The sequence below is a fragment of the Scyliorhinus torazame genome, chromosome 20, assembly GCF_047496885.1.
Source record: "Scyliorhinus torazame isolate Kashiwa2021f chromosome 20, sScyTor2.1, whole genome shotgun sequence".
Lineage (NCBI taxonomy): Eukaryota > Metazoa > Chordata > Chondrichthyes > Carcharhiniformes > Scyliorhinidae > Scyliorhinus > Scyliorhinus torazame.
The window spans coordinates 3,317,316-3,343,313 of NC_092726.1; the positions used below are offsets into that span (position 1 = coordinate 3,317,316).

The 25,998-nt window shown below is 51.5% G+C and overlaps 1 protein-coding gene across 1 annotated transcript in view; it reads left to right on the forward strand.

Annotated features, from left to right (window-relative positions):
* The window catches only part of LOC140396821 (GDNF family receptor alpha-2-like), a 431,885-nt gene that overhangs the window by 28,526 nt on the left and 377,361 nt on the right, over positions 1–25,998 (forward strand). The window contains exon 3 of the mRNA XM_072485576.1: positions 15,955–16,038. Coding sequence (XP_072341677.1) covers positions 15,955–16,038 — 84 coding nt within the window. The remainder of the gene's footprint in view (positions 1–15,954; positions 16,039–25,998) is intronic.

The following is a 25,998-nucleotide window of genomic DNA, read 5'->3' on the forward strand; positions in this document are numbered from 1 at the left end:
TCTCTCTCTCTCTCTATCTGTCTGTATCTGTCACTCTCTGTCGCTGTCTCTCTCCTCTCTCCCTATCTGTCCCCTACTCTCCCTGTATGTCTGTCTGCCTCCTCTGTCTGTCTGTCTCTCTCTCCCCCCCGTGTCTCTTCCATCCTTCCATCTCCATTTATACTCTGTTTGATAATTCTGCTTTAATGCATGAACGTTGCAGCATAAATGTAATTTGTCACTGTGGAGTTAAAGACTGTGGACTTGGAGAATAAATTGGAATGAGGAAGGCTGCTGGGGGACAGGGAAATTGAGTTTTGATGTAAAGAAGAATTAGAGGGTTTCAACATTCTAATTGCTGAATTATTTCTGGGCTATCCATAGCATGTCTAGTTTCTTGCGAAGTAAACAGCTTGTAGCGAGCTCTTTAATCAGGCTACTTGAGTTGCTGTTTTGAATTGTATCCTCATATTTCCACACTCAGCCTGACAACCCTGCTATAATTAGGGAACTCCGAACAAAGCTCAAGACAATTAGTCACTTGGTAGCGCAGAACGTGAAGATTGCTGAAAAAAGAAACATGCTGTCAAAGCTTTTTATCTCGCACTCATCAGAACAGACATAAGAATTCCAAATTTGAAAGGGAGCAACAACTTACGCAGCATGAGGAAAGGGCGCTGAATTGTTGGCAGGCCAGCTCTGCCGAGGTGTGCCATGAGGAATGCACCAGGGAACTATAGTCCCCCACGCTTTGGTTTATTTGAGCTAAGGCACAATGCCTGGGCAGGTTCCTTTTGGCTGCCGAGGACAGGCCCCTACTTGCGAATATATGTAGCTTCCAGCAAGTGTAAGCGAGCCACTTTACGGGCCCAAATGCAGACCTTAAATTGTTTGCGAGTGTAAATCCTGGCACACTCAGGATTGTTCGCCGAGCGCTGTCCAAATGTGGAACCACATCATGTGTTAGACATTGTGTTCTGAGTTTTGGGGAGCACTGGATGGCTGAGTACGGTCAGTACCTTGCCTGATGTGAGCAGCTGAAGGAACATGCCCTTTGGTATGATCCCCGAATCGTTAGCTCGTGGCACCTCATTGTAACACACAAGTGCATCAATGTCTTACACCAGTTGGAAGTCTTACAACGGCAGGTTAAAGTCCAACAGGTTTGTTTCAAATCACTAGCTTTCGGAGCGCTGCTCCTTCCTCAGGTGAATGATTTGAAGCAAACCTGTTGGACTTTAACCTGGTGTTGTAAGACTTCTTACTGTGCCCACCCCAGTCCAACGCCGGCGCCTCCACATCATTACACCAGTTGATTAGTAGTATGGCGGCGAAGGTGTCATAGAGGTTACAACACAGAAAAGGCTCTTCGGCCCATCGCATCTGCCCAGGTCAGAAACAACCACCGAACTATTCTATCCCTGTTTCCCAGTGCTTGGCCCAGGGCCGAGCCTGCCCTGGGATCGCACATCGAAATACTTCTTCAATGTTCTGAGGGTCTCTGCCTCCACCCCCCTTTCAGGCAGCGAGTCCCAGACTCCCACCCCCCCTCTGGGTAAAAAGGTTTTCCTCACAGTACTCTCGCTGAGGCCTAACCAACATTTTATACAGTTCCAGCATAATCTCCCTGCTCCTAAACTCTGCCTGGGCTAATAAAGGCAAGTATACCATCTGCCTTCTTAACCTCTGTATCCACCTGCTCTGCTACCTTAAGGGACGGGTATACATGCACACCAAGCTCCCTCTGATCCTCGGTGCTTCCCAGGGTCCTGCCGTTTATCACGTATTCCCTGCCTTGTTTGTCCTGCCCAAGTGCATCACCCCACACTGATCCAGATTGAACTCCATTTGTCACTGATCAGCCCGTCTATACCCTCCCCTAATCGGAGGCTATCCTCCTCACAAAGCCCCTGCCACTTGTGGCCAGGCGAGTTTCACCTTGTGACGCCTCTCCCCCACCAGTTGAAAAACAGGTAAGGACGGGTTGTCAGCGTCCTGGCATGACCCGTTGCTCGGAATGTGCCCGTGTACGTGAAGATTGTCGCCTGCATGGGCGCAGCAAACACAGAAATCAGAGCTTTTCGGGACGTGACTGGCTGAACTGGCCAGCTCTGAAACTGCTTGCTGCTACTTTATGAGCAAGTGACGGTTGAATCACGGCTATTCGGACAAGACTTGACACAAATGTTTACGGCCCCTTGGTTCGAACGTTTGAACTGATTGATCTTCCTCCAAATTATGTCTCTCTCTCTCTGAAAGAGGCTGCTTGCCTTTGATGCCTCGAGTCCTGCACCTGTGGCTTAGTCGCACCAAAAAGAAAAAGCACTTAGTTTTCGGTTCTGCATCACGGGGAGATTTGTACACAGATAAGGGCGGCGTTTAAACTGAGCGCTGCGGAGAAGGATCGGTGGTGGGGGGGGGGGGTGGGGGGGGGGGGGGGGAATGCCAGTTTTTCGCCACACCCAGTCCCGCTCTCCAAGTGACCGACTATGGGCTGGGCGGGCAGTTTGGACGAGGTCAGATATGACAATCAGGTGGGTTAGAATCCAAAACTAGAACAGTGAAAGCTTCGCTATTCACGCCTCCACCATCGGCAAGTCGGCAGGGGATGTGAGGAGCCCCCCCCCTCCCACAGAGGCGGACTCTCAATGAAACACACCCTGCTGCAACTGGGAGCCCCGGCTATCGGGGGCGCCCCCAATATGGAGAGGTGACTGTGGTGTGGGAGCACCAATCGGAGCCCTGGTAGCTCCGAATTTGCGGCCTATCAGCAGGCAGTACAGGACAACATGCGCTCTTATTATAAGAACTAGGAGCAGGAGTCGGCCATCTGGCCCCTCGAGCCTGCTCCGCCATTCAATGAGATCATGGCTGATCTTTTGTGGACTCAGCTCCACTTTCCGGCCCGAACACCATAACCCTTAATCCCTTTATTCTTCAAAAAACTATCTATCATTATCTTAAAAACATTTAATGAAGGAGCCTCTACTGCTTCACTGGGCAAGGATTTCCATAGATTCACAACCCTTTGGGTGAAGAAGTTCCTCCTCAGCCCTTTGGAGCGGGTTGACAGTCTGCCGGAAGTTGAGATAGCCAGCAGGGTGGGTGCACACATGATGGGCCGAATGGCCCACTTCCGCACTGTCGGGATTCGATGAGCAGCCAGGCAGGTAGCCAGGGGCACGTGCCGTGGGCGAAGGTCAAGACTCGAGGCCCGGCCACCTGAGAGGTGAGCAGGGATGTCATTGTGGGTGGGGCCCGGCGTGGCTGCCACGTCACCAGGGGGCGAGTGTGACCTGGGGGCCCCCAAATGTCCAAGTCCGCCTCTGCCCCCACATTATGGCCACATAAGAACACACTGCATTTATATAGCACATTCAATGTACCAAGCCTCCACAGGGGCGTCACCGAACCACGGACACAGCCATTGGGATGTGAGAGCAAACCTGCCAAGACATACAACAGCAGGCAGTGAAAGCTTCGGGAAGCGCATAAAAAGGAAGGGAGTAGCTAAAGTGAATGTTGGTCCCTTGGAGGGTGAGGCTGGGGAGTTGATAATGGGGAAACGAGGAAATGGGAGAGACCTCGAGATAATATGAAGCGATCCGTTTTCACATTGGAAGACTCAAGAAACATCCCAGACAATCCCAGTCAGGACCGAGAGGCAAACGGAGGGAGGAACTTAAAGCAGTGACAGTCAGAGACAAGAAGTATGGAAAATCTAATGGGACAGAAGGCTGATAAGTTTCCTGGACCCGATGGCCTGCTTTTGACAATCTTAAAATAAGGGGTTGCAGAGATAGTGGATGCACTGGTAGTAATGTCCCAAAATTTCCGAGATTCTGGGAAGGCCCAGTGGATGTAACACCTCCTTTCAAGAAAGGAAGGAGGTGGAAAACGGGGACAGAGAGGCCGGTTAGCCGAACATCTGTCAAGGGGAGGAATGCGAGAATCCAGTAATTCTGAGGTAGTTGCAGACATTTAGAAAACCTTAATCCAATCTGGTAAAGTCGGCATTGGAGGCCATCCAGAGGAGGTTCACCAGGTTGCTGCCGGGTGTGGAGGGATTTTCTGATGAGGAGAGGTTGAGTAGGTTGGGCCTGTGCTCATTGGAGTTTAGAAGAATGAGAGGCGACCTTATTGAGACATATGCTCTCAGGGGGATTGACACCATTCCCTGAAGCAAAGGCCCCCGAGTCCAGACGGCTGAGTTGCCTGCCTGGTGCCAGGGTTTGGGACATGTGCTCCACGCTGGAGAGGAACCTGCCGTGGGAGGGGGAGGATCCAGTGGTTGGGATCCATGTTGGCACCAATGACATCGGCAGGACGAGGAAGGAGGTTCTGAATGGTCAGTATGAGGAGTTAGGCACCAAATTAAGAAGCAGAACCTCAAAGTCCCGATTTCTCGATTGTTGCCTGAGCCACGTGCAAATTGGCAGAGGACAAATAAAATGTAAGAAATGCATGGCTCAAAGACTGGCGTTGGAGAAGTGCGTTCCAGTTCATGGGGCACTGGCAGCAGTACCGGGAAAACGGCACCCGAACCGTGCTGGGGCTGATGCTCTGACGAGTCACGTAACAAAGGACGTGGAGAACGTTTTAAACGGAATAGTGGGGAGAAAGGGATCAAATTTGGAAAGACTTCGTTAACCCAAGAATATAGACAAGGCAAGTGAGAAAGGGACGAAAACGGGGAATGACAACAACCACATTGTGACAGAAAGGGACAGAGAGGAAGAGTAAGATAAGACTAAATGTGACAAACATAACAAAAAGATAAAACTAAAGTCTCTGTATCTAAACACATCTCGCAATTGAAACAAAACATGTGAACTGACAGCACAAATAGCCATTACAGAGACATAGCTACAGGGTGAGATCGAATATTGAAGGGTGTGTGTCATTGAGGAAAGCTCGTCAGTTATGAAAAGGTGGAGGGTTGGCTCTGTTAATTATGGATGGTGTTAACAGTGGGGGGGCAGTTCCCTTTGTTACCTCTCAGGTAGCCAGTGTTGGATTCAGCCTGCCATTTTTCCCCTGTATCCCATGAGATCTCACCTTTCTGAGCAGTCTGCCCCGTGGGACCCTGTCAAGTGCCTTCCTGAAATCCATGTAGACAACATCCACTGCACCACCTTCATCAATCCTCCTTGTGACTTGCTCAAAAAACTCCATTAAATTAAGAAACACAATCTTCCCCTCACAAAACCATGCTGACTATCCCTGATTCATCCCTGCCTTTCTAAGTGACACATTATCCTGTCTCTCAGGATTGGTTCCAATTACTTGCCCACCACCGAAGTCAGATTGACTGGCCTATAGTTTGCTGGCTTATCCCTCACACCTTTTTAAAAAGTATTGGTACGATGTTCGCAGACCTTCATGTATCTGACAGCCCAGCTGTACCTAGTGAGGATTGGAAAATGGTCCTCGGGGCATCTGCTATTTCCTCCCTGGCTTTCTGCAACAACCTGGGATACAATCCATCTGGCCCTGGTGATTTATCCATCCTCAAGGATGCCAGTCCCTCCAGTACGTCCTCCCTCACTGTGCTTATTGTGTGTCATATTTCACACTCTACCTCTTTAACTTGAATGTCCAAACCATCCCTCTCCTTGGTGAAGACACAGACAGAGTACATAAACTGGAGCAATCATTCCTACACCAACCCTGTAAAACCCTTGCAGAATCTCGAAGACATCCGTCAGCTCATCCCTCGGTCTTTTCACACCAGCATCGTAAGACTCCTTTGTATTGTAACAAAGTGTGACGTCACTGGAAGAGGGCTGGATTCAGAATTATTTTTGGACAGGTTTGTGTCAGCGAGTTCTGGTGACTCAGAGATTAGTCCCGGTCTCTCTCTCTCCCTCTCTTTCTCAACTGTCTGTCAGGTCAATGGCATTTTCTGGGGGTTTTTTCCACAACGCTCGTCTACTTCAGTCTGTCCTTCTCTTTGCCTCCCCCTTTTTACTCTATCCTTCTCTTATTTTTTTCTTTTCCGCCTGCTGTTTACTGTTCATCTTGTGTAGCAGATTCAAGGAGGGGAGCTGCTCGGTATTGGCATTTACTGGTAATGGAGAAACCGGTCGGGAAACTATAGTGCTTTCCCGTGTAGGAACAGAGAAAATAGGAGCAGGTGGAGGCCATTCGGCCCTTTGAGCCTGCTCCGCCATTCAACATGGTCATGGCTGATCCTCGATTGCAACGGCATACTCTCGCGCTCTCCCCGCACTCCTTGACACCTTTACAGCGGGATCCTCCCTTCTGGGGTACTAAGTCCCCACGCCAGCGGGAGAACCGGCGTCAACAGCCCCTGAAAGTGCGGAGAAAGTGCGAGGTGGACGCCGGAGGGGTTGGCGCCGCTCCAGCCGGCTCCGAAGGGACCGTGCGAGTTTGCGTGTGCGCCGAAGGGCCGGCGTAGTTCTGCGCATGCGCAGACCGGCCATCGGATTTTGCCGCCTGCGCGGGGGGGGGGGGTTCTCTTCTCCGCGCCGGCCATGGCGGTGCCCGACAGGGGCCGGCGTGGAAGGAAGGAGCGCCCCCAAGGAACAGGCCCGCCCGCAGATCGGTGGGCCCCGATCGCGGGACAGGCCACTGTGGCCCCCCCCCCCCCCCTCCCCGAAGACCGCCCCAGCCGACTTACCTGCCAGGTCCCGCCATGTGGGACCATGCGTAACCCATGCCGGCGGGACCGGCTAGAAACGGACGGCCGCTCGGCCCATCGGGGCCCGGAGAATTGCTTGGGAGGGGGCGGGGGGGGGGGGGGGGGGCGCGCTGCCATGGCGTGAATCCCACACCAGCCCGAGAAACGGCGCTGGAGAATTCTGACAGTGCAGAAGGAGGCCTTTCGGTCCATCGAGTCTGCCCCGCCCAACCGAAAGAGCACCCTGCCTCCTCCCGCTCCCCTGCCCGAGCCCCGGAACCCCATCTAACCGGTAAACAACAAAACCGCCCCAAAAGTTGCAGTTGGGCAGCAACAGTGGGTGCCACGCGTAGGAGCTGAGTCAGTCTCAGGTGTTGGCTTCAAACAGGGAGTGAGACCCAGGAAGAGAACGCCAAAGGGAAGGCTCCTTTGGTATTGTGGAATTTCTGAAACTGATGAATTTAATTCAGACCCAAAGTTCATAACCCCGAATTGTCCAGCAGATTCCACAGTCCACGCGTTGTTGCTCATCTCTTACGGCCCTCCTGAATACTTATTTCTGATCTGTGACCGTTTTCACTTTGGGCATTCCGCTGACAATAATCTTTATCAATGTCACCAGCAGGCTTACATTAACACTGCAATGAAGTTACTGTGAAAAGCCCCTAGTCGCCACATTCCGGCGCCTGTTCGGGTACACAGAGGGAGAATTCCGAATGTCCAATTCACGTAACAAGCACGTCATTCGGGACTTGTGGGAGGAAACCGGAGCGCCCGGAGGAAACCCACGCAGACACGGGGAGAACGTGCAGTGGGACTCAGTTATGAAGGAGACGGGGTTTCGGGGGGGGAAAAACCCCCCCATCACCGTTCCTAAAACACTGGGTGAAAACTCCACGCAGACTTCAAGTCCCTGACCGCATAAACCTGACCACGAACGCGGAGAGATGCGAGGCCGTTGAAGAAGTGTTTGTGGACAGCCGAGGTTCACGGTCTGAGTGACAGATCACTCAATGGTTTATCGGGAGAGTTCCGTTCCTTAATGAGGACAGTACAAATCCGATAGAGAGGACAGATTAGGTGACAGTGAGTGTAATAGAACCTCTGCTTCAGTTACAATCGATTGTGCACATGATTACTTTTTATTCTGGAGTTGCCAGAGTTTCACTGAGTAATGTAAACGGTTGCACATTATCGGCTCAATGATTTGTGCGGGGCGTTCGATGGATGTGCGAAGTTAGCTCGGCAAGTCACAATTTTGTGGCCAAGTCACAATGTTGACGATCTTTGACTCACTCCAAGATCTCTCATGGAATCGTAGTGTGGTTACCACACAGACGGGGCCATTCTGTCCATCGTCTCTGTATTGGCTCTCCGAGAGTGTGATTTCCAGAGTGTCCCCCCCCCCCTTTCTTCCCCCACCCCCTCCATCCGCATAATCCTTCACGCTATTCCTTTTGAAAGCCTCAGCTGAACCTACACTTCTCTCCCACACTTCGCATGGCTGGTCCTCGCTGCGTCACAAACGTTTTCCCTGGTTTTGCCATTGCCCCAGTCACTTCCGATCTGTGCCCACTGCTTCTCCATCGTTCCAGGGATGCGGAATCCGCTCCGAATCACCCCTCGTGATTTTGAGCACCCCTATCAAATCTCCCCTCAACCTTCCTTTCTCCAAGGGAAAAAGTCCCAACTTCACCAATCTAACTCCATTTTCATGGAAGTTTCTCATTCCTGGGACCCCCCCCCCCCCTGACCAGTGCACCCTCTCTGGGACGCGGTACTCTAGCAGAGGCTGAACCAAGTTTAACATTACTCCTGTACTCTCTGCCCCGATTAATGCAGCCCAGGATATGCTTCATCAACCATGCTCTCAATCTGTCCTGCTACCTCTGATGACTGATACACGTGTGCATTCAGTCCCCACTGATCCTGCACGAATTGCACGCTTAGTTTTATGCTGTCCGCCCACATTCCTCCTGCCCCAATGCATCACTTCACAATTCACTGCATTACGCCACATCAGCCACTCGTCGGTCCATTTCGCCAACCTGCCGATGTTCATTTTGTGACGGGCCCAGGGTTTAGAAACTCCAAAGTGTATGATGGAGTTCACCCGACTTATAACCTTTTTGTTAAATTTGGATTGGTGTACAACACTGAATGAATTCCCGCTTAACTGTTCCAATTCAATAACAAAATCCCAGAAACCAAAACCCCCCTTTTCAAGGGCATGGCCCAGCACTCTGCATTCTCACTTGAACAAGACTGGCTTTCCCTGAGATTCTGACCCCATCTCACCAACAGGTTAAAACCCTTCCGGAAAGCAAACTATATCTTTTAAGTTACCAAAACAGCAGGTCGCCAGAATCAACGTCTTTTATTTTACTGGAACAGATATTTAAAATGAAAACAGAAAGACAGGAGCAAAAACACTTACTTCTCCCCGAGTCCGCAGCAGTCAAATGTGAAAGTGAAACCAAAAGAAACTGCTCGCTGAGCCACAGCCCAGCTCCACCCACACAATGACATCACTGAAGCCATGTGATAAGACAAAAACCTTTCTCAAAGGGACACTGCCATGGCACTTTGAAGTTCGACACTATCCTCCTCACAGGTCACAATATCTCCAAGTGTTACTTGTAGCCCGACCAGACCGCAACCTATAGCCGGAAACCGGACGCGAGACCCCAACAATTTCTCAATTTGTAAATGAGGGGAAAGGATACTTCAGCCCAGGAGCGATTACAATGACAACAGGGGATCTTTTATATTCAAGTAAATTCTGTTATTAACCCAGGATTTACCCCATCACCATCGAAGATAAACAGCTTTTCAATTAACATTTAAACAGCTCGAACATAAAAAATAAAGCTCACTTTCCCATCTACTTCTAAACTTTCAATTAAGCGAAGTCCACACACACAGGTCAGTCACTTATTAATACAGATAACACTCAACATTACAGCTTTATTCACATCGTCCTTGGGAGAGAAGCTTTCGGAAGACAGTCTTAGAAACACACCTCCTTTCCTCAGAACCCAGACCAGAACTCGAAAAAGGAAACTGAAGACAGACCTGGTCCCGCCCATGAGTGACATCACAGCCCACCCAGCTGTTAACCCCTGAATTACATCTTCAGCAGACATATAATCTGGATACCTGAACCTAAGGGCATTTATTAACATTACTGCAACGGACACGCAATACAATATGTGTCCAAGTTTTAAACCATACATCACACAAGTTCTGTATCGTCTGCAAACTTTGAAATTGTGCACAGCATAAGGTCTATGTCAGTGACGTGAGGGAGAGCAGGGGTGTTAATGTCAACCCATGGGGAAGTCAACCACAAATCGTCGGCAGTCTGCAAAACATCCATTACCCGTGACTCTCTGTTCCCCTCGTTCGGACAACTCCGTGTCCGTGTTGCTGCTGCCCCCTTTATTCCGAGCGATCTAACTTTGCCCACAAGTCTGTTGTGTGGCACCGTCTCGAATGCCTTTTGGAAGCCCACGTACACATCAACGGCACCACCCTCATCAACCCTCCCTGTTACCTCTGTAAAAAAAAACCTCCCAAGTTAATTAAACTTGATTCGTCCTGAATAAATCTAGGATGGCTTTCCTTTCTCAACCCACATTTCTGCAGGTGTCTCACAATTTTGGTTGGGCGTGTGGAGGGGGAGGGGGAGGGGGAGAGGGGGGGGAAGGGGGGGGGGAGGGGGGGGAGGAGAAGGGTTGGCAGAGGGAACCAGAGCCCACGACCCTCCCTCCTACCCCAGGAACAGGTGTTGTTGATCTGTTAGAATTCCACATCCCCATCTGCCCTCGATAACCTTTGATTCAAAGAATCCACATTATTCAGCGACCACCGCACCTCCCTGCGTAGGCAGGGAGTTCCAAAGTCACACAACCCCCTCGGAGGCAAAATAAATCTCCTCACCTCTGCCCTAAAAGGAGGACCCCCTAATTTTAAAACTGTGCCCCCCCCCCCCCCCCGCGCCCCCCCCCGGACTGAGGGCCACCACATTCAAACCAGAGAAGCTATCAGATGAGAATCGCGAGCACCGATAGGGCTGAATCACCCCGATGAATGGTGGTGAGAAACAGGAATCTCGGGGAAGGTGGTTGGGATAGCCAGAGGGTATGCGCCCCCTATAGGCCCCAACTGAATTATCATGTTGTTTTCTGACTCCATATCTTCTCTATATGTCCCACCTACTTGTACAACAATGCTGGTCACCGCAGCCCTGCTGCAGCAGGAACCTGATGTGTTCAGTAAGTTGGTTCAACGTTGACTGCAACTGGATGCAGTGAAACTAGAAACAGGCTTCTGACACAGGAGATGGTCCAACACTGTTTTATTGAACTTCCTGATTGCTGTACATAGTCTGCTGTGAGTTGAAACTCTATTAATCTAACTGATAACCTCCTACTGGCCTGACCAGACTAACTCTCTACCTCATGGTGATAGTGCTCACTGGCTAGTGCACTCTGACTATCTCAGTAGCTGTGTCCTGTTGCGAGAGGGAGAGTCTTAATGTCCTGTGTGCTTTATAGTGGTGGTGTCCTGTCTGGTGATTGGTTGTTCTGTGTCGTGTGTGTTCATTGGCTATCCTGTGTGTCACTCACTGCCTGTCTGCATCTCATTATATACATGAGTGGATATCATGACAAAACCCTCATTCACGTCACCTCAAGGCTTTTCCAGTCCAATGCCCTCTTGTCCAGCCACCCGTCTCACACCCTCTGTTCAACTCTGCTGACGTCGTCTCGGCTCCACACCGAGTCCTGTTGACTCACCACGCACTCGGCTCGCTGACCTGCAGAGCGGCTCCCGCTCTCACTCTCTCAGTTGCGAATCCCACCACGGCCTTGCCCCGATCGATCTCTGCAACCTCCTCCCCGAGCCTGACAATCTTCCCGATCCGGTTCCCGTGCATCGGACCAAGGTCTCTGCCCTTCAGTTCGCAGTGGCCAACGAGCCTCGAAGTTCTGGAATTTCCTCACCAGACCCCTCAGCCCCCTTCTCCTCCGTCCCACCTCAGCTGGCCAGGTTTTTAAAACCACCTCGACGTTTGTTTGGTGTTGGTTTGTGTGACTGTGGGTCTGTGAAATGCCGAGGAACTCTTTTCCTGAGAAAGGCACTGAAGAAATGCAAAGTCTTGTTGGAAACGTCACGTCCCCCTGGGCCAGCAGGCGGTCAATTCCAGCCCCACTGACCCGGAGTCACAACACACGGAAATTAGATTTTATTTAAAATACCCCAGGTAATTGGTTGATCCCGTAACCTACAGTCACCACTTTTGTAACTTACACGCAAGTAACGTTTTATTATGTTGGCTCAGTCTGCTGGACGGTTGGTTCGTGATGCAGAGCGAGGCCAGCAGCGGGGGTTCAATTCCCCGGACCGGGCTGAGATCACTCATGAAGGCCCCGCCCTTCTCTACCTCGCCCCTCGACTGAGGTGTGGTGACCCTCAGGTCAAATCACCACCTCTCAGGGGGGAAAGCAGCCTCTGGTCACCTGGGCCTATGGAGACTTTACCTTTATCTAACAGTAGGAAGTCTCACAACACCAGGTTGCAGTAAGAAGTCTGACAACACCAGGTTAAAGTCCAACAGGTTTGTTTCGAATCACTAGCTTTCGGAGCGCTGCTCCTTCATCATTCCCATAATAGCCTCCCCGAACAGGCGCCGGAATGTGGTGACTAGGGGCTTTTCACAGTAACTTCATTTGAAGCCTACTTGTGACAATAAGCGATTTTCATTTCATTCATTTCATTACCTAATAGAGCACAGAACGAGGCTGTTCAGCCCATTTAGTCCATGCTGGAAGGGTCGATGGCTTTGCCCTCCGACGCCTCATGCAGGAATGTTCTGCGATTAGCACCTCCTTGCCTGCCCAAGAGAAGCAGCTGTCAATTGTCCGTGAGTTGTGTTTAATTGTGTGCGGGCAGTGAGCATTCCCACAAATGTATAGAGATGTTGGGGTTAGGAGGTCTATGCTTGTAATGTGTAACTCTGCAAATAAATATACAAGTATTTGGAACAAGAGCCAAAATCCGTCGGGGGCGGGGATGGTTTTCTTGTGCTGGGCACCTGACAATATCCGAAAGGGATATTGTCTCCATGGTCTGTAAACCGTCTGCCTCGAGATGTGAGAGCAGATCGTTACGCCCCTCGACTCAACTTGTACTGGATTTTGATTGGAATGACGTTTCCCGCCCGGGGGCCAGAATATTATCCCAACTCCAGAGACTCTTGCACCAGTTTTCTTTTTGATGTATTTCTGTTCAGATCTGAAAGCTTGAATTTTAAATGGGGTGAGTATGATCATTTAAAATGCGTGACGCCATCAGGGATGTGGTGATTCAGTCATGCATTATTAATCTGTTTAATTCCAGTCACATCGTCAATCAGAAATGTAATGTTCCATCAGTGGATCTGAGCTTTAATGATGCACTGTGGTGATGATCTTTGGTGTGCCCCAAGAATGAATTAAGGTGCTTGATGTTGTCTTTTCGGGTGGCCAGAACATGTTTTATAGAAATATCAGAGTTGGGGTTGGGGCTGTTTCATGTGATGATGCAGGTCGGAATCCTCTAATTCATTCTTGCAATGTGAGTTGGCAAGACCGGCATTTATTGTCCATCCCTAATTGCCCATTCAGAAGGTGGTGGTGAGCAGCCATCTTCAACCGGCAGGGTTGGCAAAACTTGTCTTTACCCAAACATCAAGTTGTGAGTTCAAGCCCCATTCACACCTCAGTGGGCGGAGACCAAAGGCAATTAGGTCACATTGTCCAAGAGGGAGTCTAAGCGTCTTCCCTTGGCGATTACTATCACTGAATCCCCCACCAAAATATCCTGGGGATGTTATTGTCCAGAAACTGAACTGGGTCAGCCATTATAAAATCAAGTCAGATGCTAGGAATCCTTCAAATAGAATAGAATAGAACCACTACAGTGCAGAAGGCGGCCATTGGGCCCATCAAGTCTGCACCAACCCCCTGAAAGGGTCGGGCCTTAACTCAGTAACCTAACCCAACTTTTTGGACACTAAGGGGCAATTGATCATGGCCAACCCACCTTTGGACTGAGGGGGGAAACCGGAACACCCGGAGGAAACCCACGCAGACACAGAGAGAACGTACAGACTCCGCACAGACAGTGACCCAGAGGCCGGAATTGAACGCCGGTCCCCGGAGCTGCGAGGCAGCAGTGCTAACCACTGTGTCACTCTGTGGCGAGTAACTCCCCTCCTGACACCACCCCCCCCCAACCCCCCTTCCCCCAAAGCCTGCCCACCATCTCCAAGGCACAGGTCAGGAGTGTGTTGGAATACTCTCCACTTGCCTGGATGAGCGCGGCTCCAACAACACTCAAGTGGCTGGAGACCACCCAGGACGAAGCAGCCCCGCTTGATTGACACCCCATCCATCTCCTTCAACATGCACAGCCTCCACTATGGGCGCACAGTGGCAGCAGTGGGTACTTTCTCCCCAGGATGCACTACATCAGCTCACCAAGGCTCCTTCAACAGCACCTTCCAAACCTGCAATCTTTACCCACCTAGGAAGGCCAGGGCATGGGAAGACCAGCGGCATCCTGACTGGGAACTAGATCGCCTTTCCTTTGCTGTCCGGTACGCCTGCACCACCTTCTCACGGGCAGAAACGTTGGCCTTGCCAAAGACAATCCCATCCCAAGAACAAATAAGATAACCAACCACAATCTCCTATCATGGCGGGGGAGGGCATGAGGGGCCGAATAGTCCAATGGACCTTTGCTGCTCGTAGTATATATAAATGATTTGGAGGAAAATGTAACTGGTCTGATTAGTAAGTTTGCAGACGACACAAAGGTTGGTGGAATTGCGGACAGCGATGAGGACTGTCAGAGGATACAGCAGGATTTAGATTGTCTGGAGACTTGGGCGGAGAGATGGCAGATGGAGTTTAATCCGGACAAATGTGAGGTGATGCATTTTGGAAGGTCTAATGCAGGTAGGGAATATACAGTGAATGGTAGAACCCTCAAGAATATTGACAGTCAGAGAGATCTAGGAGTACAGGTCCACAGGTCACTGAAAGGGGCAACACAGGTGGAGAAGGTCGTCAAGAAGGCATACGGCATGCTTGCCTTCATTGGCTGGGGCATTGAGTATAAGAATTGGCAAGTCATGTTGCAGCTTAGTTAGGCCACACTTGGAGTATGGTGTTCAATTCTGGTCGCCACACTACCAGAAGGATGTGGAGGCTTTGGAGAGGGTACAGAAGAGATTTACCAGAATGTTGCCTGGTATGGAGGGCATTAGCTATGAGGAGCGGTTGAATAAACCTAGTTTGTTCTCACTGGAACGTCGGAGGTTGAGGGGCGACCTGATAGAGGTCTACAAAATTATATGGGGCATAGACAGAGTGGATAGTCAGAGGCTATTTCCCAGGGTAGAGGGGTCAATTACTAGGGGTCAAAGGTTCAAGGTGCGAGGGGCAAGGTTCAGAGGAGATGTACGAGGCAAGTTTTTTACACAGAGGGTAGTGGGTGCCTGGAACTCGCTACCGGAGGAGGTGGTGGAAGCAGGGACGATAGTGACATTTAAGGGGCATCTTGACATGAATAGGATGGGAATAGAGGGATACGGACCCCGGAAGTGTAGAAGATTGTAGTTTAGACGGGCAGCATGGTCGGCGCAGGCTTGGAGGGCCGAAGGGCCTGTTCCTGTGCCGTACTTGTCTTTGTTCTTTGGTCTGCTCCTGCCTCCAGATAAGGTTTCACTCCGTGCTGCTCCTGGTCCAGAAGGAGATTGCTGGCTCCAGCAGCCGGGTCTCAGATCTAAGCCCAATCCCTTTCCGACCCAACAGGTCACCAGCCCCAGCGAGATGCCCCGGCTTCAGGGGGCTTGTGTTGGCCAGGGGCTGCAGGCTAAATTGCCCCACGGACCCACGTCTGGCTGCGCCTGGGAGGAAGGGGCTTGGTGGGGAGGGGTGGGGAGCGGGGGGGGGTGGGGGCTGGAGAGGGGGGCGGAGCGGGGGGGTGGGGGCTGGAGAGGGGGGGGAGCGGGGGTGTGGGGGCTGTAGAGGGGGGGGGAGCGGGGGGGTGGGGGCTGGAGAGGGGGGGGAGCGGGGGGGGGGGGTGCTGCGTGAGAAAATGAAGCATCAGCGGGCGCCACGTCTCTGGGTGTATTGCAGGGCAGACGCCGGGGCCCCAATATCTTCACGCAGCCGATTTACTGCTTCCCGCCGCGCGTCCAAGCGCGGAGACAGAACAGAATCTGATCCCTCCTGCTTTCCGACGGTTCTAATCACTGTGCCAATCCTCGTTCCTTTCAGGTGACGACCTGTACGAAGGCTCCCCCTACGAGCCGGTTAACTCGCGCCTCTCCGACATATTCCGGCTTGCTGCCATCAGCTCAGGTAAGGAGAATTATTTTCCTTTTCATCTCCACCCAAAACATTCTCTCTTCTGAAAGATTGGAAAAGAGTGCGGGATTTGTACGAGGATTGGTGCCGAAAACGCCACCAGATTCTGGTTAGGCCGAATTCTACTGTTAAATCCACCGCCCCCCCCCCCCCGTCCCAAACACCACTGCAAATCTCATAATCCCGTGTAATCGAAGTGGAGTTTGATCATTTTGAATGTCATGAAACAGCGGCCTTGCTTCAAGTTGCCGACTGACAGGGCAGCACGGTGGCACAGTGGGTTAGCACTGCTGCCTCAGGGCGCCGAGGTCCCGGGTTCGATCCCAGCCCCGGGTCACTGTCCGTGTGGAGTTTGCACATTCTCCCACAACCCAAAGATGTGCAGGGTAGGTGGATTGGCCACGCTAAATTGCCCCTTAATTGGAAAAAGTGAATTGGGCACTCTAAATTTATTGAAAAATAAAGTTGCCAACTGACAGGGGACAAGAACGTCTGAATTTTCAGAAAAACCTGAGTTACAAATGACCTCCAGTCTCTACAGCCAACCATCCCAACGGGGCGACCCCCGGTGTGCTCCAAACGCAGCAAAAAGCATCGGCACGGGGACGCAGCCCCACTCCCTCTGGTCCCAGTGTCAAACCCCCTCATCGAGCTCTCCAGATCTCCCTCCGATTCCCCCCCACATCTCCGACCCACTCCTCTCGGTCAAGTCACCCACCCGCGTTGACGCCCTCTGCCTCTTCCGAGCTCGGGTCGCTGCCAATTTCAGAAACAGGACTTGAGGTTCCGCCTCGAATGTCCCGAGGAGCCTGAACGTTGGTGCACTCCCCCCCCCCCCCCAATCACCAGTGGGACCGTGCGCGGCAAAACCCGGCCGCCACTTTCAGACGGGCCAAACTCGGCGAGGGAACGTGTTCCACAGGGCTGCGGGCAAGGTCGGCTTTTTCGGAGGGCATGGCCCGGGCAGAATTGCTCATTCCCCACATTCCGTCCGGCGGTGTCAGCCATCCCAAACCCCCTCAGCTAACACCCGGGAGGGTGAAATTCCAGGAACAAAGTGGCCATTCTGGTCTCGGAGTTGGAATGGGATGGCTGCAGAGTCTCGGAGTTGGTCAGGGGGCATCAGCGCTCCCTAAATCTGGGCCCGGTTTGGATCATTCCCACTGTTGATTTTGTCACAAGCTCCTCGGGTGTAACTTAACCCTTTCACTTTGGGGGGGGGGGGGAGACAATGTTTGTGAGTCGCAGGCGGGGAGCGATGGTGGCAGCGTGGCAACGTCACGGGACTAATAATCCAGAGGCTATTTGGGCGTCACGGCAGCTCAGCGGTCAGCACTGCTGCCTCACAGCTCCAGGGACCCGATTCGATTCCGGCCTCGGGTGACGGTCTGTGAGGAGTTTGCACCTTCTCCCCGTGTGTGCGTGGGTTTCCTCCGGGTGCTCCGGTTTCCTCCCACAATCCAAAGAGGTGCAGGTTAGGGGGATTGGCCGTGATAAATTGCCCCTTAGTGTCCAAAAGGTTAGGTGGGGTTACTGGGGATACGGTGGGGGGTGTGGGCTTGAGTAGGGTGCTCTTTCCAAGGGCCGGTGCAGACGCGATGGGCCGAATGGCCTCCTTCTGCACTGTAAATTCCGTGAAGTCTATGAAGGGTATGGGTCCATTTCTCATCATGGCAACTTGTGGAATTTAAATTTAGTTCATGCAAGACCTCAAATTTGAAGCTCGTCCCAGTAATGGCGACCACGGAACCATCGGCGATTGTTGTGATAACCCATCTGATTTATTAATGTCCTTTAGGGACGGAAATCTGCCGTCCTTACTCGGTCTGGCCTACACGTGACTCCAGACCCAATGTGGTTGACTCTGAAGCTCCCCCGCTCTGAAATGGCCGAGCGAGACGCTCAGTTGAAGGGCAGTTAGGGATGGGCAATAGGAAAGAATATTTCAAAACAGGACTCTCCTATCCAAGACTTTGCCCTCACCTGAAAGTTACGGAGACGGCCGAAACATCCATTCGGCCCGTCAACAAGAACTAGCTTTTCTCGGTAGAACCTTTAGCGAGGTAAAACGTGACTGGAGTGATTGGACGAAGAGCCACACCAAGTCACATGAGGAGATCATGGATACAGGTGACCAGGAGCTTGGGTGGAGGTAGATCTTACGGAAAGAGAGTGAGAGATGGATGGAGAGGTTGAGTAAGTTGAGGGACCTGTGACATTACACAAATGTACAGTGTGTGAAGAGTTAATGTTATGTTAAGCCGAGCCACTGGAGGGAGCTAAGGGACAGTACTATAAATTGCACGGGCTCCTGGGCTCGGGGAGGAGATGAGACTGGGACTGACGAAGACAAGGGGGGTGATTCTCCGAACCCCGCGCCGGTGAATTGCCGCAACCGCGCCCCGATGCCGGCGCGCGACTCTCCGAGGTGCGGACAATCGGCGCCATTTGCGGAGGCGGGTTTGACGCGGCTCCGGCTGCGGGCCGCTGGATTTGGAGGGGCCGCCGATTCTGCAGCCCGGCTGCGCGGATACGACAGAGTCCCGCCGGCGCCGTTCACCCCTGGTCGCTGCCGGCGGGAAGGGTCGGGGGGGGGGGGTGCGGCCTGTGGGGTGGGTAAGAGCGATCCTTCACCGGGGGGGGGGCTCCGATGGGGTCTGACCCACGATCGGGGCCCACCGATCGGTGGTCCGGCTTCTCCCCCTTCGAGAATGTCGCCGGAAAACGCAATGAAAGGAATGCGAATTTCCCATTCTGCCAGGAATGTGTCGTAAGACCAGAAGACATAGGAGCAGAATTAGGCCACTCGGCCCATCGAGTCTGCTCCGCCGTTCAATCATGGCTGATATTTTTCTCATCCCCATTCTCCTGCCTTCTCCCCATAACCCCTGATCCCCTTATTAATCAAGAACCTATCTATCTCTGTCTCAAAGACACTCAGTGATTTGGCCTCCACAGCCTTCTGCGGCAAAGAGTTCCACAGATTCACCCCCCTCTGGCTGAAGAAATTCCTCCCCATCTCGGTTTTAAAGGATCGTCCCTTTAGTCTGAGATGGTGTCCTCTGCTTCTAGTTTTTCCTACAAGTGGAAACATCCTCTCCACGTCCATCTATCCAGGCCTCGCAGTATCCTGTAAGTTTCAATAAGATCCCCCCTCATCCTTCTAAACTCCAACGAGTACAGACCCAGAGTCCTCAACCGCTCCTCATACGACAAGCTCTTCATTCCAGGGATCATTCTTGTGAACCTCCCTCTGGACCCTTTCCAAGGCCAGCACATCCTCCCTTAGATACGGGGCCCAAAACTGCTCATAATACTCCAAATGGGGTCTGACCAGAGCCTTGTACAGCCTCAGAAGTACATCCCTGGTCTTGTATTCTAGCCCTCTTGCGGCTGGATCGCCTGGTTTCCAGATTCACGTTTTACCTCCATTCCCCTCTCCGCCCGATCGACCTTGGCCGGATGGAGCCCGTTGACAATAAAGCAGTGAAACCTCCTGGAGGTGAGGGAAAATGATGAAAGGGCCAAATCACGACTCTGGTAATTAAGAGCGGTGAAATTATTCCAGGTAATTATATCTTTTTTTAATGATGTTCCTGGTCCCCAGGTACAGGGTAGAATTTTAATCAAGAACTGCCACGTCTATTGGTACTCTACATTGGGGGAACGCAGTCTGACAGACAGAATTAAATTAATACACAATGTCACAAAAAAACTCAATTACCAATTCACTCACCTGTTTGAAAGCAGTGTAACTGGTAAGATTCATTTTTATTAATATAATTTAGAAACATGTAGCTCAAAATGACATCCTGTTAATTTAGGCAGTCAGCCCCTATACACAGCGAATTGTACAGAAAGGAGCTAGGAATTTCTAAAAGTAATATTAGGATATTAAACATTTAACAGTGTAAATTTGGCTCGGGTGGTGCTCTGCTGTGGCCTGATCAGCTCCACAGCAGCGTGAGTCACTGAAGGGATAAGCCACAAACTAAAGACTCCAGTGCAGTACTGAGGGAGTGCCGCACTGTCAGAGGGTCGGTACTGAGGGAGTGCCGCACTGTCAGAGGGTCAGTACTGAGGGAGTGCCGCACTGTCAGAGGGTCAGTACTGAGGGAGTGCCGCACTGTCAGAGGGTCAGTACTGAGGGAGTGCTGCACTGTCAGAGGGTCAGTACTGAGGGAGTGCCGCACTGTCAGAGGGTCAGTACTGAGGGAGTGCTGCACTGTCAGAGGGTCAGTGCTGAGGGAGTGCCGCACTGTCAGAGGGTCAGTACTGAGGGAGTGCCGCACTGTCAGAGGGTCAGTACTGAGGGAGTGCCGCACTGTCAGAGGGTCAGTACTGAGGGAGTGCCGCACTGTCAGAGGGTCAGTACTGAGGGAGTGCGGCACTGTCAGAGGGTCAGTACTGAGGGAGTGCTGCACTGTCAGAGGGTCAGTGCTGAGGGAGTGCTGCACTGTCAGAGGGTCAGTACTGAGGGAGCGCCGCACTGTCAGAGGGTCAGTACTGAGGGAGTGCTGCACTGTCAGAGGGTCAGTGCTGAGGGAGTGCCGCACTGTCAGAGGGTCAGTACTGAGGGAGTGCCGCACTGTCAGAGGGTCAGTACTGAGGGAGTGCCACACTGTCAGAGAGTCAGTACTGAGGGAGTGCCGCACTGTCAGAGGGTCAGTACTGAGGGAGTGCCGCACTGTCAGAGGGTCAGTACTGAGTGAGTGCTGCACTGTCAGAGGGTCAGTACATAGGGAGTGCTGCACTGTCAGAGGCTCAGTACTGAGGGAGTGCTGCACTGTCAGAGGGTCAGTGCTGAGGGAGTGCCGCACTGTCAGAGGGTCAGTGCTGAGGGAGTGCCGCACTGTCAGAGGGTCAGTACTGAGGGAGTGCTGCACTGTCAGAGGGTCAGTGCTGAGGGACTGCCGCACTGTCAGAGGGTCAGTACTGAGGGAGTGCCGCACTGTCAGAGGGTCAGTACTGAGGGAGTGCCACACTGTCAGAAGGTCAGTACTGAGGGAGTGCCGCACTGTCATAGGGTCGGTACTGAGGGAGTGCTGCACTGTCAGAGGGTCAGTACTGAGGGAGCACCGTACTGTCAGACAGTCAGTGCTGAGGGAGTGCTGCACTGTCAGAGGGTCAGTACTGAGGGAGTGCCGCACTGTCAGAGGGTCAGTACTGAGGGAGTCCGCACTGTCGGAGGGTCAGCACTGAGGGAGCTCCGCACTGTCAGAGGGTCAGTACTGAGGGAGTGCTGCACTGTCAGAGGGTCAGAACTGAGGGAGTGCCGCACTGTCAGAGGGTCAGTACTGAGCGAGTGCCGCACTGTCAGAGGGTCAGAACTGAGGGAGTGCCGCACTGTCAGAGGGTCAGTACTGAGGGAGTGCTGCACTGTCAGAGGGTTAGTACTGAGGGAGCGCTGCACTGTCAGAGGGTCAGTACTGAGCGAGTGCCGCACTGTCAGAGGGTCAGTACTGAGGGAGTGCCGCACTGTCAGAGGGTCAGTACTGAGGGAGTCCGCACTGTCGGAGGGTCAGTACTGAGGGAGCTCCGCACTGTCAGAGGGTCAGTACTGAGGGAGTGCTGCACTGTCAGAGGGTCAGTACTGAGCGAGTGCCGCACTGTCAGAGGGTCAGAACTGAGGGAGTGCCGCACTGTCAGAGGGTCAGTACTGAGGGAGTGCCGCACTGTCAGAGGGTCAGTACTGAGGGAGTCCGCACTGTCGGAGGGTCAGTACTGAGGGAGCTCCGCACTGTCAGAGGGTCAGTACTGAGGGAGTGCTGCACTGTCAGAGGGTCAGTACTGAGGGAGTGCCACACTGTCAGAGAGTCAGTACTGAGGGAGTGCTGCACTGTCAGAGGGTCAGTACTGAGGGAGTGCCGCTCTGTCAGAGGGTCAGTACTGAGGGAGTGCTGCACTGTCAGAGGTTCAGTACTGAGGGGGTGCCGCACTGTCAGAGGGTCAGTACTGAGGGAGCGCTGCACTGTCAGAGGGTCAGTACTGAGGGAGTGCTGCACTGTCAGAGGGTCAGTACTGAGGGAGTGCTGCACTGTCAGGGATTGAATAGGATTCGTCTATTGTCGTGTGCACCGAGGTACAGTGAAAAGTATTGTTCTGCATACAGTTCAGCCAGATCATTCCATACATGAAAAAAAAACATAATAGGGCAAACATAAAATACACACAGGTCTTACAACACCAGGCTAAAGTTCAACAGGTTTGTTTCTAATCACTAGCTTTCGGAGCGCTGCTCCTGCCTCAGGTGAATGAAGAGGTGGGTTCCAGAAACATATAGAACATAGAACATAGAAAAATACAGCACAGAACAGGCCCTTCGCCCCACGATGTTGTGCCGAACATTTGTCCTAGATTAATCATAGATTATCATCGAATTTAAAGTGCAGAAGGAGGCCACTCGGCCCATCGAGTCCGCACCGGCTCCTGGAAAGAGCACCCTACCCAAGGCCAACGCCTCCACCCAACACTCAGGGCAATTTTGGACACTAAGGGCAATTTATCATGGCCAATCCACCGAACCTGCACATCTTTGGACTGTGGGAGGAAACCGGAGCACCCGGAGGAAACCCACGCACACACGGCGAGGATGTGCAGACTCCGCACAGACAGTGACCCAAGCTGGAATCGAACCTGGGACCCTGGAGCTGTGAAGCAATTGCGTCTCCACAATGCTACCGTGCTGCCCTTAAGAACAAATTAATCTACACTATATCATTCTACCGTAATCCATGTACCTATCCAATAGCTGCTTGAAGGTCCCTAATCTTTCTAACTCAACTACTTCCACAGGCAGTGCATTCCATGCCCCCACTACTCTCTGGGTAAAGAACCGACCTCTGACATCCCCCCTATATCTTCCACCATTCACCTTAAATTTATGTCCCCTTGTAATGGTTTGTTCCACCCGGGGAAATAGTCTCTGACTGTCTACTCTATCTATTCCCCTGATCATCTTATAAACCTCTATCAAGTCGCCCCTCATCCTTCTCCGTTCTAATGAGAAAAGGCCTAGCACCCTCAACCTTTCCTCGTACGACCTACTCTCCATTCCAGGCAACATCCTGGTAAATCTCCTTTGCACCTTTTCCAAAGCTTCCACATCCTTCCTAAAATGAGGCGACCAGAACTGTACACAGTACTCCAAATGTGGCCTTACCAAAGTTTTGTACAGCTGCATCATCACCTCACGGCTCTTAAATTCAATCCCTCTGTTAATGAACGCGAGCACACCTTAGGCCTTCTTCACAGATCTATCCACTTGAGTGGCAACTTTCAAAGATGTATGAACATAGACCCCAAGATGTCTCTGCTCCTCCACATTGCCAAGAACTCTACCGTTAACCCTGTATTCCACATTCATATTTGTCCTTCCAAAATGGACAACCTCACACTTTTCAGGGTTAAACTCCATCTGCCACTTCTCAGCCCAGCTCTGCATCCTATCTTTGTCTCTTTGCAGCCGACAACAGCCCTCCTCACTATCCACAACTCCACCAATCTTCGTATCGTCTGCAAATTTACTGACCCACCCTTCAACTCCCTCATCCAAGTCATCAATGAAAATCACAAACAGCAGAGGACCCAGAACTGATCCCTGCAGTACACCACTGGTAACTGGGATCCAGGCTGAATATTTGCCATCCACCACCACTCTCTGACTTCTATTGGTTAGCCAGTTCGTTATCCAACTGGCCAAATTTCCCACTATCCCATGCCTCCTTACTTTCTGCAGAAGCCTACCATGGGGAACCTTATCAAATGCCTTACTAAAATCCATGTACACTACATCCACTGCTTTACCTTCATCCACATGCTTGGTCACCTCCTCAAAGAATTCAATAAGACTTGTAAGGCAAGACCTACCCCTCACAAATCCGTGCTGACTATTCCTAATCAAGCAGTGTCTTTCCAGATGCTCAGAAATCCTATCCTTCAGTACCCTTTCCATTACTTTGCCAACCACCGAAGTAAGACTAACTGGCCTGTAATTCCCAGGGTTATCCCTAGTCCCTTTTTTGAACAGGGGCACGACATTCGTCACTCTCCAATCCCCTGGTACAACCCCTGTTGACAGTGAGGACGAAAAGATCATTGCCAACGGCTCCGCAATTTTATCTCTTGCTTCCCATGGAATCCTTGGATATATCCCGTCAGGCCCGGGGGATTTGTCTATCCTCAAGTTTTTCAAAATGCCCAATACATCTTCCTTCCTTCCAAGTATTTCCTCGAGCTTACCAGTCTGTTTCACACTGTCCTCTCCAACAATATGGCCCCTCTCATTTGTAAATACAGAAGAAAAGTACTCGTTCAAGACCTCTCCTATCTCTTCAGACTCAATACACAATCTCCCGCTACTGTCCTTGATCGGACCTACTCTCGCTCTAGTCATTCTCATATTTCTCACATATGTGTAAAAGGCCTTGGGGTTTTCCTTGATCCTACCCGCCAAAGATTGTTCATGCCCTCTCTTAGCTCTCCTAATCCCTTTCTTCAGTTCCCTCCTGGCTATCTTGCATCCCTCCAATGCCCTGTCTGAACCTTGTTTCCTCAGCCTTACATAAGTCTCCTTTTTCCTCTTAACAAGACATTCAACCTCTCTTGTCAACCATAGTTCCCTCACTCGACCATCTCTTCCCTACCTGACAGGGACATACATATCAACGACACGTAGTACCTGTTCCTTGAACAAGTTCCACATTTCACTTGTGTCCTTCCCTGACAGCCTATGTTCCCAACTTATGCACTTCAATTCTTGTCTGACAACATCGTATTTACCCTTCCCCCAATTGTAAACCTTGCCCTTTGCACGCACCTATCCCTCTCTATTACTAAAGTGAAAGTCACAGAATTGTAGTCACTATCTCCAAAATGCTCCCCCACTAACAAATCTATCACTTGCCCTGGTTCATTACCAAGTACCAAATCCAATATTGCCCCTCCTCTGGTCGGACAATCTACATACTGTGTTAGAAAAGCTTCCTGGACATACTGCACAAACACCACCCCATCCAAACTATTTGATCTAAAGAGTTTCCACTCAATGTTTGGCAAGTTGAAGTCACCCATGACTACTACCCTGTGACTTCTGCACCTTTCCAAAATCTGTTTCCCAATCTGTTCCACATCTCTGCTACTATTGGGGGGCCTATAGAAAACTCCTAACAAGGTGACTGCTCCTTTCCTATTTCTGACTTCAACCCATACTACCTCAGTAGGCTGATACTCCTCGAACTGCCTTTCTGCAGCTGTTATACTATCTCTAATTAATAATGCCACCCCCTCACCTCTTTTACCACCCTCCCTAATCTTATTGAAACATTTATAACCAGGGACCTCCAACAACCATTTCTGACCCTCTTCTACCCAAGCTTCCGTGATGGCCACCACATCGTAGTCCCAAGTACCGATCCATGCCTTAAGTTCACCCACCTTATTCCTGATGCTTCTTGCGTTGAAGTATACACACTTCAACCCTTCTCCGTGCCTGCAAATACTCTCCTTTGTCAGTGTTCCCTTCCCCACTGCCTCATTACACGCTTTGGCGTCCTGAATATCGGCTAGCTTAGTTGCTGGACTACAAATCCGGTTCCCATTCCCCTGCCAAATTAGTTTAAACCCTCCCGAAGAGTATTAGAAAACCTCCCTCCCAGGATATTGGTGCCCCTCTGGTTCAGATGCAACCCGTCCTGCTTGTACAGGTCCCACCTTCCCCAGAATGCACTCCAATTATCCAAATACCTGAAGCCCTCCCTCCTACACCATTCCTGCAGCCACGTGTTCAACTGCACTCTCTCCCTATTCCTAGCCTCGCTATCACGTGGCACCGGCAACAAACCAGAGATGACAACTCTGTCTGTCCTGGCTTTTAACTTCCAGCCTAACTCCCTAAACTCGTTTATTACCTCCACACCCCTTTTCCTACCTACGTCGTTGGTACCAATGTGCACC